A 13,547-nucleotide genomic window follows, 5' to 3' on the forward strand; every position below is an offset into this window, starting at 1 on the left:
CTGGGCTCGGCCACCCAGCCAGTTTTTTACTCAGTGAAGAGTACGCCCGTCCAAGCCATAAGCCGCCAGCTTCCTAAGGAGAATGCTATGGGAGACGGTGTCAAAGGCTTTACAGAATTCTAGGTAGATGACATACACAGCCTTTCCCTCATCCACTAGGCGGGTCACCAGGTCAGTGACAGAGACAGTGGGATTGAGTGCGCCCTCAGCAAGCCTGTGCATGATGCCAGGCTGCGGGGTGTAACTGATACGCTTGAGGCGAGGGATGCTGTCCAGAGGGATCTGGACAGGCTTCGGGACTGGTCCTAGGTGAACATCAGGAACTTCAACAAGGCCAAGGGCAAGGTCCTGCACCTGCGTTGGGGCAATCCTCAATATCAATGCGAACTGGAGGATAAATGGTTGAGAGCAGCCCTGCAGAGAAGGACTTGGAGATACTGGTGGTTGAAAAATTGGACATGAGCCAGCAATGTGCGCTTGCAGGCGAGAAAGCCAATTGTACCCTGGGCTGCATCACAAGAAGCGTGGCCAGCAGGCTGAGGGAGGTGATTCTCCGCCCCTAGTTTGCTCTTGTTAGAGCCCACCTGGAGCACTGCATCGTGTCTGGGGTCCCCAGTACAAAGGAGAAATGGCCCTCTTAGGTCAGTTCCAGAGAAGGCCTACAAAAATGATCCGAGGGATGCATCACCCCTCCTATGAAGAAGGGCTGAGGGAGTTGGGGTTTTTCAGCCCAGAGAAGAGAAGGCTCTGGGGAGACCTTATTGCAGCCTTCCAATATATAAAGGGGACTTATAAGGAAGTCGGAGAGAGACTTGTTATCAAGGCCTGTAGTGATAGGACAAGGAGCAACAGTATTAAACTCAAATAGGGTAGATGCAGGTTGGACATAAGGAAGAAATGTATTGCGATGAATGTGGTGAGACACTGGAAAAGGTTGCCCAGAGAGCGATAGGATGCCCCATCTTGGAAACGTTCAAGGTCGGGTTTGACGGAACTTTAAGAAACGTGGTGTAGCAACAGATACCCCTGCCCGTGGCAGGAGAGTCGGACTAGAGGACCTTTAAAGGTCTCTTCCAATCCAATCCATTCTGTGGCTGTAAGATAATATGGTTCTATGACAAGGCAGCCCACTGCACTGTGTTCCTCCCTTTGAGAATGCTATGGTTAGGATGGGTTTCCTGGCCTCTCCTGGGAAGCTAGTGCCGATGTCTTGTCAATACCACATTCCCTCCTGACGACATGCATCACAGTGTTGAGCTTCCTGAGGAAAAAGAAAAGGAGTGCACATCAAAGTGGATGGTAGTCACTGAACTATGTTGGGTAATTCTATCCCGACCCAAAAGGGCAGGCAAATTTACAAACTAGAGGATCACTCCATGCACGAATTAGCATACTCAGCGCAAGACTGTGGTGACAATCAGTGCAAAACCATCCCCAGCAACCCCTTCCCAGAAACAGACCCAAGCAACATCTGTTTCCCTGAGCATCTTGGGTGAGCCAGGTCAGGGGAAAGGATGAGACAGAAGCAGAAGCTGGGATGCAGCAGAACTTTAATGAGTCAAAAGAGGGAAACGAGGTGAGGCCTCAGTGCAGGCAGCAGCTTTAGCAGGGGAGGCATGGTCTGCCGCGGTAGCAGCTGCCAATGCCGGAGAGGCCAAAGCCGGAGAGGCCGGAGCCCCCGGAGTTGATGGGCACTCCCGCAGAGCTGAGGATGCTGCCAACGGCAGCGGAGGTGGAGGATCCGACGGCGGTGCTCTGCGGGAAGGAGCTGAGGATGGGGCCGGGCAGGGTCACCACCACGGGAGGGGGCTCGATGACGACGGTGGAGTCCTGGCACTGCCGGACACAGGGCTCATTGCAGCTGTTGGCCAGCGGGGTCGGGCCGCAGGGCCCGCATGGAGGGCATGGCAGGCACGGGTTGTAGCAGGACATGTCTTGTGGCTGGAGGTGCACCTGTGGGAGAGGGCAGGGGACAACAAAGCACGAGGGGTGGTTGAAGAGCAGCCTGTTACCCCGCAACGAAGGAGACCCTTTCCCCCAGCCCAAATGAGCACCACGAAGAGCGACCAAGGCCAGGGAGGTCCCCACCTAGCCCATAGCTCAGGAGACAGACGCCTCAGCCAAGCCCCAACCTCTCTCCATGCCACACCTTCTGCTCCCTTCCCTCTCCCATGGCAAGCAGCCTCAAGGCCCAGGATGGGACAGAGAGGCAGGTATGCACTGAGAAGTCACGGAGGAGGTGCAGGAGGACGAGAAGAAGGAGAAGGAGGTGTAAGACAAGAAAGGGCTTCAGACTCACCTTGTTCCCAAGGAGATGGAGGCGAGAGGAGCGGGTGAGAGAGTGAGGAGAAGGCCCCGCTTTTATACTGCACCCGCACCGCCTCAGGCCCACAGTCACTGCACGCGGGCAGTAATTTTCCAACAGACTCACCTCCAAAGAAACATATCCTACCTAATGGCACGGGTTGTGTTTTGGTTTCCGTCAACGCCGTCATTTCACTTCCTCATTTCTGAACATGCCTGGTGTGCGATGCCGGCTCCTTTTGCGTGCCAGTAAGAGATCCCAAGGATATCCCAGTCAGAATTGTGTCAGCATGGGCAGAAGCCAAGCCCCAAGTGGTGGAGGGGTCTTGTGCAGGCAGGGGAAGTTGACCTGGGGCAGTGAAGTGCGATTGTTTGCAACTCCCTTTGCAGGAAGAGGCCCAGCTCTGCCCGGCGCTGCCCACGGCAGCGGAGCACCCAAAGGCCCCTCTCTTTAAGGACGTGCCACGTGCTTCTCTCTCCTCCCTCTCTCTGAGCTCGCTCCGATGGTCCCTAGCTGTGGCAGCTCCAGGCAGCCAGGTTGTGCCAATGGTTTCAGCTGTCTTCCTCTCGCTGTCCTTTGGTCTGGGGAGAACATCTGCCAGGCTGTCTGGGTATGCAGGGTTGGGGTTAGGAAAGCCAAAGGCCACCTGGCGTTGAATCACGCAAAGCATGCGGAGGGCAACAAGAAGGTCTTCTTCCAGGTCGGTCAGCTACGAGGCTTGGTCAAAGACAGCTGCAGCGCTGAACGGAAGAGGGCAGGGGTTACAGGAAAGGTGGAGGTACTCCGAGGGTTCTTGGCCGTGGTCTTTCCTGGTAGGATTTACTGTCGAGAGAAGACTTTCCCACAGTAGAGGAGGATCAGCCCTAGGAACATTGAAACAGATTGGACTGACCTGAGTACATGTGACCAGATGCCAAGCACCCAAGGGAGTTGCAGAAAACTCCTCCCCACTGTGTGGGCCTCATCTCTGGGTCTCAGGCGCTGCATCTTCTCCTGGCATTAGCGCTTCAGCATGCCTTCTTTCCCATGCCCCAAAGGCCTCCTCGGCCAGGAGCACAACCCAGCACCATTGCGGAGGCAAGGAAACTTGCCCAGACTCCCCAGCCAGCGAGGGCTGTCAGGACCGTGCAGTGCCACGTGCCTGCGGATGCTCAGGGAGGGGCTGTGCTCAGAAGGGCCCTGGGTACAAGAACAGCTCTCAGACTACATCAGGGAGGTGATGCACTTCCCTGCCCTGCAGACACGGAGGCAGCTGGGACGCGTCGCAGGAGGGCAAGGGAATGCCTTCAGTAGGCAAGCTTCCTGGGACAGACTCTCCCTAGCCGTGGCGAGTCACAGTCTAATTTTGGATTGGCCGTGTGTCAGCCTTTTGGCGTGAGGCCAAGCCAGGAGGGCGTGCGGTCTGCAGGCCCATGTCCCATGCATGGCTGAGTTCCCCTCTGGCCAGGGCAGCTCCATCCATAACCCTGGAAAACTGGTCTGAGTACTGGGCCGTACCCTTGTACACAGCTCCAGGCAGCCCCAGCGGCCATTGCCCTTGGGATGACCTTCTTGCTGGCACTCCCACAGCTTCAGGAGCTCACAGGATGGTCAGCGTGTTTTGCAAAAGTGTCTCCTGCTGGTCAGGGTCCAAAGCGTGTGGGCAACGTGCGTGGTGGTGTGAGGAGAATGGGAGGAACAAGGTGCTGTCCCGAGCCCCAACACACTCCCCTGGTAGTGAGGAGGGACCCAACTCCACGGGGCTTGTTGAGCAATCATGGCATTCGTGAGGGCAATGTTGGTGGGACGCTATGTGCACCTTCCTGTAATGGGGGTGGAAAACAACCTCACAGAGTTCCCCAGAAACATACCGCTGCCTGCACAGAGCCCTCCGGCACTCGGAGCACATCTGCCTGTACCGATGTGTTCCTACCTGGGATACATTGGAGCCTTTCATCTCGATACTTGAAAGGAGCGTCTGAGGCCTAAAGGGCATGTCAAAAAATGAGGAAACGTAACGGCAGCTTTGACGAAACCCAAATCCCCACCTGTGCCATTAGGTAGGATAGTTTGCTTTGGAGGTGAGTGTGCTGGAAAATTGCTGCCCGCGTGCAGTGACTGTGGGCCTGGGGCGGTGCAGGAGCAGTATAAAAGCGGGCCCTTCTCCTCACTCTCTCATCCACTCCTCTTGCCTCCATCTCCTTGGGAACAAGGTGAGTCCGAAGCCCTTTCTGCTCTTCCTGCTCGTCCTCCTTCGCCTCATCCTCCTCTAGGATTTCTCAACACAAAACTGTCGTTTTGTCTGAGGCTGGGTCATGGTGCTGCTTGTCATGGGAGAAGGAAAGGGGTGGAAGGTGTGGCATGGAGAGAAGCTGGGGCTTGGCTGAGGTGTGTCCTGAGCTATGGGCTAGGAAGGGATCTTCCTGGGCTCGGTTGCTATTGGCAGGGCTCTCTTGGGCTGAAGGAAAGGACAAGCCCTGGGCCTCCCGACAACACCTCCAGCTCTCGGCTCCAGCTCATGCTTTTTCTCCCTCGTGTTGGAGTGACAGGCTGCTCCTCACGCACCGCTCATGCTTTGCTTCTCCTGCCCTCTCCCCCAGGCGCACCTCCAGCCACAAGACATGTCCTGCTACAACCCGTGCCTGCCCTGCCGGCCCTGCGGCCCGACCCCGCTGGCCAACAGCTGCAATGAGCCCTGTGTCCGGCAGTGCCAGGACTCCACCGTCGTCATCCAGCCCTCCCCCGTGGTGGTGACCCTGCCCGGCCCCATCCTCAGCTCCTTCCCGCAGAGCACCGCCGTCGGATCCTCCACCTCCGCTGCCGTTGGCAGCATCCTCAGCTCTGCGGGAGTGCCCATCAACTCCGGGGGCTCCGGCCTCTCCGGCTTTGGCCTCTCCGGCATTGGCAGCTGCTACCGCGGCAGACCATGCCTCCCCTGCTAAAGCTGCTGGCGATAGCCCTGGGGAAGGCCCCCAGGGACCCACAAGATGGTACCGGACTGGGGACGGAGCATCGGCTTGCTGCTTTTCCGAGGGGCTCAGCACGCCCAGCACCCCTTGCATAAAGACGGGACCGGCCTGGGCTCTCAGAGAGCACGGCCCATGCCTGCCTTTCCCCTCTTCCTCCCTCTCCTTTCCCTGCAGTGCCCTTGTTCTCTTGTGCTGCCCCGGGCTGTGAGCCCCACAAAGCCAGCACAGGGAGGACCTGCTGGCCCTGCTCCCTCTCTGGGGCAGGCAGATGGACACCAGGCGTGATCTCTGCCACAGCCACGGGGCACAGGCTTTTATCTGTCCCTGGTTCTCCCTGTGCTGGAGCCTCCACTCACAGTGACCTCATTTCCCTCCTTTGACTCATTAAAGTGCTGCTGCATCCCAGCCTGTGCCTTTGTGTCGTCCTTTCCCCTGCAGATGCTCTCCCAGGATGCCCGGGGAGACGGATGTTGCTCAGTGGTGGTTCTATGAGGAGGTGGCTGACTATGTTGGTGCAGAGATTGTTAAGAGAATGTTTGTTGCCTCTGCGTAGCCCTTCTCTTTGTGGACATTCCTGACATACACGCTCTGGAGGAACGGAGTTGCTGTGGGGATGTTAGGGGGTGCATGGTAGACGTGGTGACTCTTCACAATTCCCCAAAGGAGGGTAGGGTAGGACATAGTGCAGCTTGCTCCCGTTGGTCACTGTCACCTGCATGCGAGGAAGGCATTTTTGACTCTTCCAGAGCCCCTGACCATCAGTCCCGGCTTTGTTGTGCCTCTGCCCAGACGTGCTCTCTTGGCTGTGGTGCGTGTCCCGTGGAAGAAGCGAACGGCCACATCTGAACTCGGCTGAGGAGTCTGGGCTGCGGGAGGCCCCGTAAGCTGAGGAGAGGGCAGTCGGCAATTCCTCTTGCCCTGGCTGCCACAGTTCTGGGGCAGGAGGCTCAAGCAGAAAATGGCCCCAGAGGACAGCAGGAGAGGGAATGGGGGCACCAGGCTGTACTGGATCTGGCCGGGATGGAGGCCGTTTTCTTCATAGCAGCCCGTATGGTGCTGTGTTTGAAATGTGTAGGTTACACAGCAAAGCTTTAGCTGTTGCTGGGCAGTCCTTGCACAGCACCAAGGCCATCTCTCTTCCTCACTCTGCCCCCTTGAAGAGCAAACTAGGTGTGGGTAAGAGCCAGGGAGGGGACCCGATTTGACCAAAAGGCTACTCCATGCCATATAACATCATGGTCAGCAATAAAACTGTGGGCAGTCTTTCCAAAGTAGCCCTTGTTCAGAGACTGGCTGGGCATCGGTCTGCTGGTGCTGATTGGCAGCTGGCTTGGTAGCAACCAACCCTGTCTCCCCACACACCCTTCAGCCCCTGACAAGCAGCAGCCCAAAAGCAGGGCCAGGGAAAGGTGCTTTTGTGGTAGCCCCATCAAAACAGGTGCGACTCCCAGCACTGTTCCCGGACACCGAGGACCGGCATCGACAACCTGGGCTATATGAGCAGGCGTGTAGCCAGGAGATTGATGGGAGCGACGCTTCTGCTCTGCTCAGCACTCACCTGATGGCATCCAGAACACTGTGGCGAGTTTTGGGCTGTAACGCAAGAAAGACCTCGACCAAGTGGAACACGTTCGGCAGAGGGTGGCCAGGATGGCGAGGAGAGTCAAGCAGTGAAAGAGGTTGCCTGGGGGTGTTGTCCAGTCACCCTCCTTGGACGCTCATGGCTGACTGAGCTTGGAGCAAGGGGTTGGGCCCAATGACTTCTGGAGGTCCTTTGCAACTTGGTTATGCCATGCATGATCCTACGGTCCCAGGACGACCTTTTTGTGCCTCTGCCCACTGGGGATAGGGACAGCAATGAGAAGGAGGGGCTCAGCTTCCCCGCCGAGGAGACAGGCAGTGTGCAGGAGCTCTCCTGAATGCTCTGTGGGAAGAAACAAAAGATAGCAAAAAGCACCTCTGCACCAGCTAGAAGACCACAAGACCTGTGGACCCCAGCTGTTGGGACAATGCTTTCCCAAAAATGCTGTGGCGGTGTTTTCCCTTTCCGTTTTCATGCTTTTATTTCCCACCTGGTCTTCTCCTCACCCCACAACACTAAAGCTCAATGCTGTGGTTAGGACAGGTTCTCCTGGGCTCTCTGGGAAGCCACTGCACCTGCCTTGTCAGTCGCACATTCATCCCTTCCCTCCTGACGGCTTGCTTCACAGTGCTGAGCTTGTTGTGCAAAGAGAAGAGGGGTGCATGACCGTATTGGGTTTATGTAGCAAGGTTTTGGTAGCGGGGTGGTGCTGCGGAGGTGGCTTCTGTGAGAAGACACCGAAGCTGCCCCTGTGTTAGACATCGGTAGTTTGAGCCGGCTCCAAGACGGATGTGCCGCTGGCCAAGGCTGAGTCAGTCAGTGAAATCGGTAGCATCTCTGTGAAAGCGTACGGAAGGAACGGTAAAAAAGCCGTGCAGCAGCTGTGAGAGAGGAGTGCGAAAATGTGAGCAAAACAACTCTGCAGAAGTGCAGGTCGGAGAAGGAGGGGAAGTAGGCGCTCCAGGTGCTGGAGACCAGGTTCCCCTGCAGCCCGTGGCGAAGACCATGATGAGGCAGGTTGTCCCCCTGCAGACCGTGGAGAACCATGGTGGAGCAGATAGCCACGCTCCAGCCTGTGGAGGACCCACGCTGGAGCAGGTGGGTATGCCCTGAAAGAAGCCCCAGCCCTTGGAAAGCCTATGCAGGAGCAGGTTTTCTGGCAGGACCTGTGGCCCATGGGGGACCCGTGCTGAAGCAGCCCTTGAAGAACTGCAGTCTGTGGGAAAGATTCGTGCTGAGGCCGTTTGTGAAAGGACCGTATACCGTGGGAGGGACTCAGCGCTGGAGTAGGGGAAGAGTGTGAGGAGGAAAGAGCGGCAGAAACAAAGTATTATGGCCTGAGAGCAAGCCCATTCGCCATCCCTGCTGCACTGCTTGCAGAGAGGGGGTAGGAGAGTCAGGAGTGAAATTGAGTCTAGGAAGAAGGGAGGGGTGGTGGGAAGGTGTTTCTTCGGTTTGTTCTTATTTCTCCCTCTCCTTACAACTAATTAGTCGTAAATGAAATTAATTCCCCCAAGCTGAGTGTGTTTTGGCTGTGACCAAAATTGAGAAGTGATCACCGTGGCCTTGTCTCAGTCCATGAGTTTCTCTGTCATATTTTCTCCCGGTGTCCTGTGAGAAGGAGAGAGAGAGAGAGAGCAGCTCGGTGGGCACCTGGTGGCCAGCCAAAGAAAACCCACCGCAACAACAAAAGGAATAGCAGTCATTGAACTAGATTGGGGAATTCCACCCCGAGCCAGCTAGGCAGAGAAGAGTGTACTCAATGCAAGGCTGTGTTAAGAGTCACTGCAAAACAATCCCCAAACTCCCCCTCCCAGACCCAGCCCTGAGCAACATCCATCTCCCTGGGCATCTTGGGAGAGCATCTGCAGGGGAAAGGATGACACAGACGCATGGGCTGGGATGCAGCAGAACTTTAATGAGTCAAAAGAGTACAACAAGGTCGCTCTGAGTGGAGGTCCCAGTACAGGGAGCACCAGGGGCAGAAAGGAGCCCCACGGCTGTGGCAGAGATCACGCCTGGTGTCCATCTGCCTGCCCCAGAGAGGGAGCAGGGCCAGCAGGTCCTCCCTGTGCTGGCTTTGTGGGGCTCGCAGCCCGGGGCAGCACAAGAGAACAAGGAAAAATGGAGGGAAAGGAGAGGGAGGAAGAGGGGAAAGGCAGGCATGGGCCGTGCTTTCCTAGGGCGCAGGCTGGCCCCACCCTATTGCAGGGGGTGCTGGGCTTGCTGAGCCCCTCGGAAAGCAACAAGGCGATGCTCCGTCCCCAGTCCGGTACCATCTTGTGGGTCCCTGGGGGCCTTCCCCAGGGCCATCGCCAGCAGCTTTAGCAGGGGAGGCATGGTCTGCCGCGGTAGCAGCTGCCAATGCCGGAGAGGCCAAAGCCGGAGAGGCCGGAGCCCCCGGAGTTGATGGGCACTCCCGCAGAGCTGAGGATGCTGCCAACGGCAGCGGAGGTGGAGGATCCGACGGCGGTGCTCTGCGGGAAGGAGCTGAGGATGGGGCCGGGCAGGGTCACCACCACGGGAGGGGGCTCGATGACGACGGTGGAGTCCTGGCACTGCCGGACACAGGGCTCATTGCAGCTGTTGGCCAGCGGGGTCGGGCCGCAGGGCCCGCATGGAGGGCATGGCAGGCACGGGTTGTAGCAGGACATGTCTTGTGGCTGGAGGTGCACCTGTGGGAGAGGGCAGGGGACAACAAAGCACGAGGGGTGGTTGAAGAGCAGCCTGTTACCCCGCAACGAAGGAGACCCTTTCCCCCAGCCCAAATGAGCACCACGAAGAGCGACCAAGGCCAGGGAGGTCCCCACCTAGCCCATAGCTCAGGAGACAGACGCCTCAGCCAAGCCCCAACCTCTCTCCATGCCACACCTTCTGCTCCCTTCCCTCTCCCATGGCAAGCAGCCTCAAGGCCCAGGATGGGACAGAGAGGCAGGTATGCACTGAGAAGTCACGGAGGAGGTGCAGGAGGACGAGAAGAAGGAGAAGGAGGTGTAAGACAAGAAAGGGCTTCAGACTCACCTTGTTCCCAAGGAGATGGAGGCGAGAGGAGCGGGTGAGAGAGTGAGGAGAAGGCCCCGCTTTTATACTGCACCCGCACCGCCTCAGGCCCACAGTCACTGCACGCGGGCAGTAATTTTCCAACAGACTCACCTCCAAAGAAACATATCCTACCTAATGGCACGGGTTGTGTTTTGGTTTCCGTCAACGCCGTCATTTCACTTCCTCATTTCTGAACATGCCTGGTGTGCGATGCCGGCTCCTTTTGCGTGCCAGTAAGAGATCCCAAGGATATCCCAGTCAGAATTGTGTCAGCATGGGCAGAAGCCAAGCCCCAAGTGGTGGAGGGGTCTTGTGCAGGCAGGGGAAGTTGACCTGGGGCAGTGAAGTGCGATTGTTTGCAACTCCCTTTGCAGGAAGAGGCCCAGCTCTGCCCGGCGCTGCCCACGGCAGCGGAGCACCCAAAGGCCCCTCTCTTTAAGGACGTGCCACGTGCTTCTCTCTCCTCCCTCTCTCTGAGCTCGCTCCGATGGTCCCTAGCTGTGGCAGCTCCAGGCAGCCAGGTTGTGCCAATGGTTTCAGCTGTCTTCCTCTCGCTGTCCTTTGGTCTGGGGAGAACATCTGCCAGGCTGTCTGGGTATGCAGGGTTGGGGTTAGGAAAGCCAAAGGCCACCTGGCGTTGAATCACGCAAAGCATGCGGAGGGCAACAAGAAGGTCTTCTTCCAGGTCGGTCAGCTACGAGGCTTGGTCAAAGACAGCTGCAGCGCTGAACGGAAGAGGGCAGGGGTTACAGGAAAGGTGGAGGTACTCCGAGGGTTCTTGGCCGTGGTCTTTCCTGGTAGGATTTACTGTCGAGAGAAGACTTTCCCACAGTAGAGGAGGATCAGCCCTAGGAACATTGAAACAGATTGGACTGACCTGAGTACATGTGACCAGATGCCAAGCACCCAAGGGAGTTGCAGAAAACTCCTCCCCACTGTGTGGGCCTCATCTCTGGGTCTCAGGCGCTGCATCTTCTCCTGGCATTAGCGCTTCAGCATGCCTTCTTTCCCATGCCCCAAAGGCCTCCTCGGCCAGGAGCACAACCCAGCACCATTGCGGAGGCAAGGAAACTTGCCCAGACTCCCCAGCCAGCGAGGGCTGTCAGGACCGTGCAGTGCCACGTGCCTGCGGATGCTCAGGGAGGGGCTGTGCTCAGAAGGGCCCTGGGTACAAGAACAGCTCTCAGACTACATCAGGGAGGTGATGCACTTCCCTGCCCTGCAGACACGGAGGCAGCTGGGACGCGTCGCAGGAGGGCAAGGGAATGCCTTCAGTAGGCAAGCTTCCTGGGACAGACTCTCCCTAGCCGTGGCGAGTCACAGTCTAATTTTGGATTGGCCGTGTGTCAGCCTTTTGGCGTGAGGCCAAGCCAGGAGGGCGTGCGGTCTGCAGGCCCATGTCCCATGCATGGCTGAGTTCCCCTCTGGCCAGGGCAGCTCCATCCATAACCCTGGAAAACTGGTCTGAGTACTGGGCCGTACCCTTGTACACAGCTCCAGGCAGCCCCAGCGGCCATTGCCCTTGGGATGACCTTCTTGCTGGCACTCCCACAGCTTCAGGAGCTCACAGGATGGTCAGCGTGTTTTGCAAAAGTGTCTCCTGCTGGTCAGGGTCCAAAGCGTGTGGGCAACGTGCGTGGTGGTGTGAGGAGAATGGGAGGAACAAGGTGCTGTCCCGAGCCCCAACACACTCCCCTGGTAGTGAGGAGGGACCCAACTCCACGGGGCTTGTTGAGCAATCATGGCATTCGTGAGGGCAATGTTGGTGGGACGCTATGTGCACCTTCCTGTAATGGGGGTGGAAAACAACCTCACAGAGTTCCCCAGAAACATACCGCTGCCTGCACAGAGCCCTCCGGCACTCGGAGCACATCTGCCTGTACCGATGTGTTCCTACCTGGGATACATTGGAGCCTTTCATCTCGATACTTGAAAGGAGCGTCTGAGGCCTAAAGGGCATGTCAAAAAATGAGGAAACGTAACGGCAGCTTTGACGAAACCCAAATCCCCACCTGTGCCATTAGGTAGGATAGTTTGCTTTGGAGGTGAGTGTGCTGGAAAATTGCTGCCCGCGTGCAGTGACTGTGGGCCTGGGGCGGTGCAGGAGCAGTATAAAAGCGGGCCCTTCTCCTCACTCTCTCATCCACTCCTCTTGCCTCCATCTCCTTGGGAACAAGGTGAGTCCGAAGCCCTTTCTGCTCTTCCTGCTCGTCCTCCTTCGCCTCATCCTCCTCTAGGATTTCTCAACACAAAACTGTCGTTTTGTCTGAGGCTGGGTCATGGTGCTGCTTGTCATGGGAGAAGGAAAGGGGTGGAAGGTGTGGCATGGAGAGAAGCTGGGGCTTGGCTGAGGTGTGTCCTGAGCTATGGGCTAGGAAGGGATCTTCCTGGGCTCGGTTGCTATTGGCAGGGCTCTCTTGGGCTGAAGGAAAGGACAAGCCCTGGGCCTCCCGACAACACCTCCAGCTCTCGGCTCCAGCTCATGCTTTTTCTCCCTCGTGTTGGAGTGACAGGCTGCTCCTCACGCACCGCTCATGCTTTGCTTCTCCTGCCCTCTCCCCCAGGCGCACCTCCAGCCACAAGACATGTCCTGCTACAACCCGTGCCTGCCCTGCCGGCCCTGCGGCCCGACCCCGCTGGCCAACAGCTGCAATGAGCCCTGTGTCCGGCAGTGCCAGGACTCCACCGTCGTCATCGAGCCCTCCCCCGTGGTGGTGACCCTGCCCGGCCCCATCCTCAGCTCCTTCCCGCAGAGCACCGCCGTCGGATCCTCCACCTCCGCTGCCGTTGGCAGCATCCTCAGCTCTGCGGGAGTGCCCATCAACTCCGGGGGCTCCGGCCTCTCCGGCTTTGGCCTCTCCGGCATTGGCAGCTGCTACCGCGGCAGACCATGCCTCCCCTGCTAAAGCTGCTGGCGATAGCCCTGGGGAAGGCCCCCAGGGACCCACAAGATGGTACCGGACTGGGGACGGAGCATCGGCTTGCTGCTTTTCCGAGGGGCTCAGCACGCCCAGCACCCCTTGCATAAAGACGGGACCGGCCTGGGCTCTCAGAGAGCACGGCCCATGCCTGCCTTTCCCCTCTTCCTCCCTCTCCTTTCCCTGCAGTGCCCTTGTTCTCTTGTGCTGCCCCGGGCTGTGAGCCCCACAAAGCCAGCACAGGGAGGACCTGCTGGCCCTGCTCCCTCTCTGGGGCAGGCAGATGGACACCAGGCGTGATCTCTGCCACAGCCACGGGGCACAGGCTTTTATCTGTCCCTGGTTCTCCCTGTGCTGGAGCCTCCACTCACAGTGACCTCATTTCCCTCCTTTGACTCATTAAAGTGCTGCTGCATCCCAGCCTGTGCCTTTGTGTCGTCCTTTCCCCTGCAGATGCTCTCCCAGGATGCCCGGGGAGACGGATGTTGCTCAGTGGTGGTTCTATGAGGAGGTGGCTGACTATGTTGGTGCAGAGATTGTTAAGAGAATGTTTGTTGCCTCTGCGTAGCCCTTCTCTTTGTGGACATTCCTGACATACACGCTCTGGAGGAACGGAGTTGCTGTGGGGATGTTAGGGGGTGCATGGTAGACGTGGTGACTCTTCACAATTCCCCAAAGGAGGGTAGGGTAGGACATAGTGCAGCTTGCTCCCGTTGGTCACTGTCACCTGCATGCGAGGAAGGCATTTTTGA

At 57.8% G+C, this 13,547-nt stretch overlaps 2 protein-coding genes across 2 annotated transcripts; both read left to right on the top strand.

Annotated features, from left to right (window-relative positions):
- The first annotated feature begins 4,905 nt into the window (after window positions 1-4,905).
- On the top strand, window positions 4,906-5,226 carry LOC142595310 (feather keratin 1-like). Its single transcript, XM_075723050.1, has one exon. It carries the CDS (start codon window positions 4,906-4,908, stop codon window positions 5,224-5,226), a length of 321 nt encoding a protein of 106 aa, XP_075579165.1.
- A 7,236-nt stretch (window positions 5,227-12,462) lies between these two features.
- On the top strand, window positions 12,463-12,783 carry LOC142595266 (feather beta keratin-like). Its single transcript, XM_075723001.1, has one exon. The coding sequence runs from the start codon at window positions 12,463-12,465 to the stop codon at window positions 12,781-12,783; it is 321 nt and encodes a 106-aa protein (XP_075579116.1).
- The last annotated feature ends 764 nt before the right edge of the window (window positions 12,784-13,547 follow it).

Source organism: Pelecanus crispus, chromosome 18 (assembly GCF_030463565.1).
Source record: "Pelecanus crispus isolate bPelCri1 chromosome 18, bPelCri1.pri, whole genome shotgun sequence".
Lineage (NCBI taxonomy): Eukaryota > Metazoa > Chordata > Aves > Pelecaniformes > Pelecanidae > Pelecanus > Pelecanus crispus.

What these genes read in the sequence shown, in the direction of transcription:
- LOC142595310 (XM_075723050.1), top strand. Translation starts at nt 4,906, where the DNA reads ATGTCCTGCTACAACCCGTGCCTGCCCTGCCGGCCCTGCGGCCCGACC.
- LOC142595266 (XM_075723001.1), top strand. Translation starts at nt 12,463, where the DNA reads ATGTCCTGCTACAACCCGTGCCTGCCCTGCCGGCCCTGCGGCCCGACC.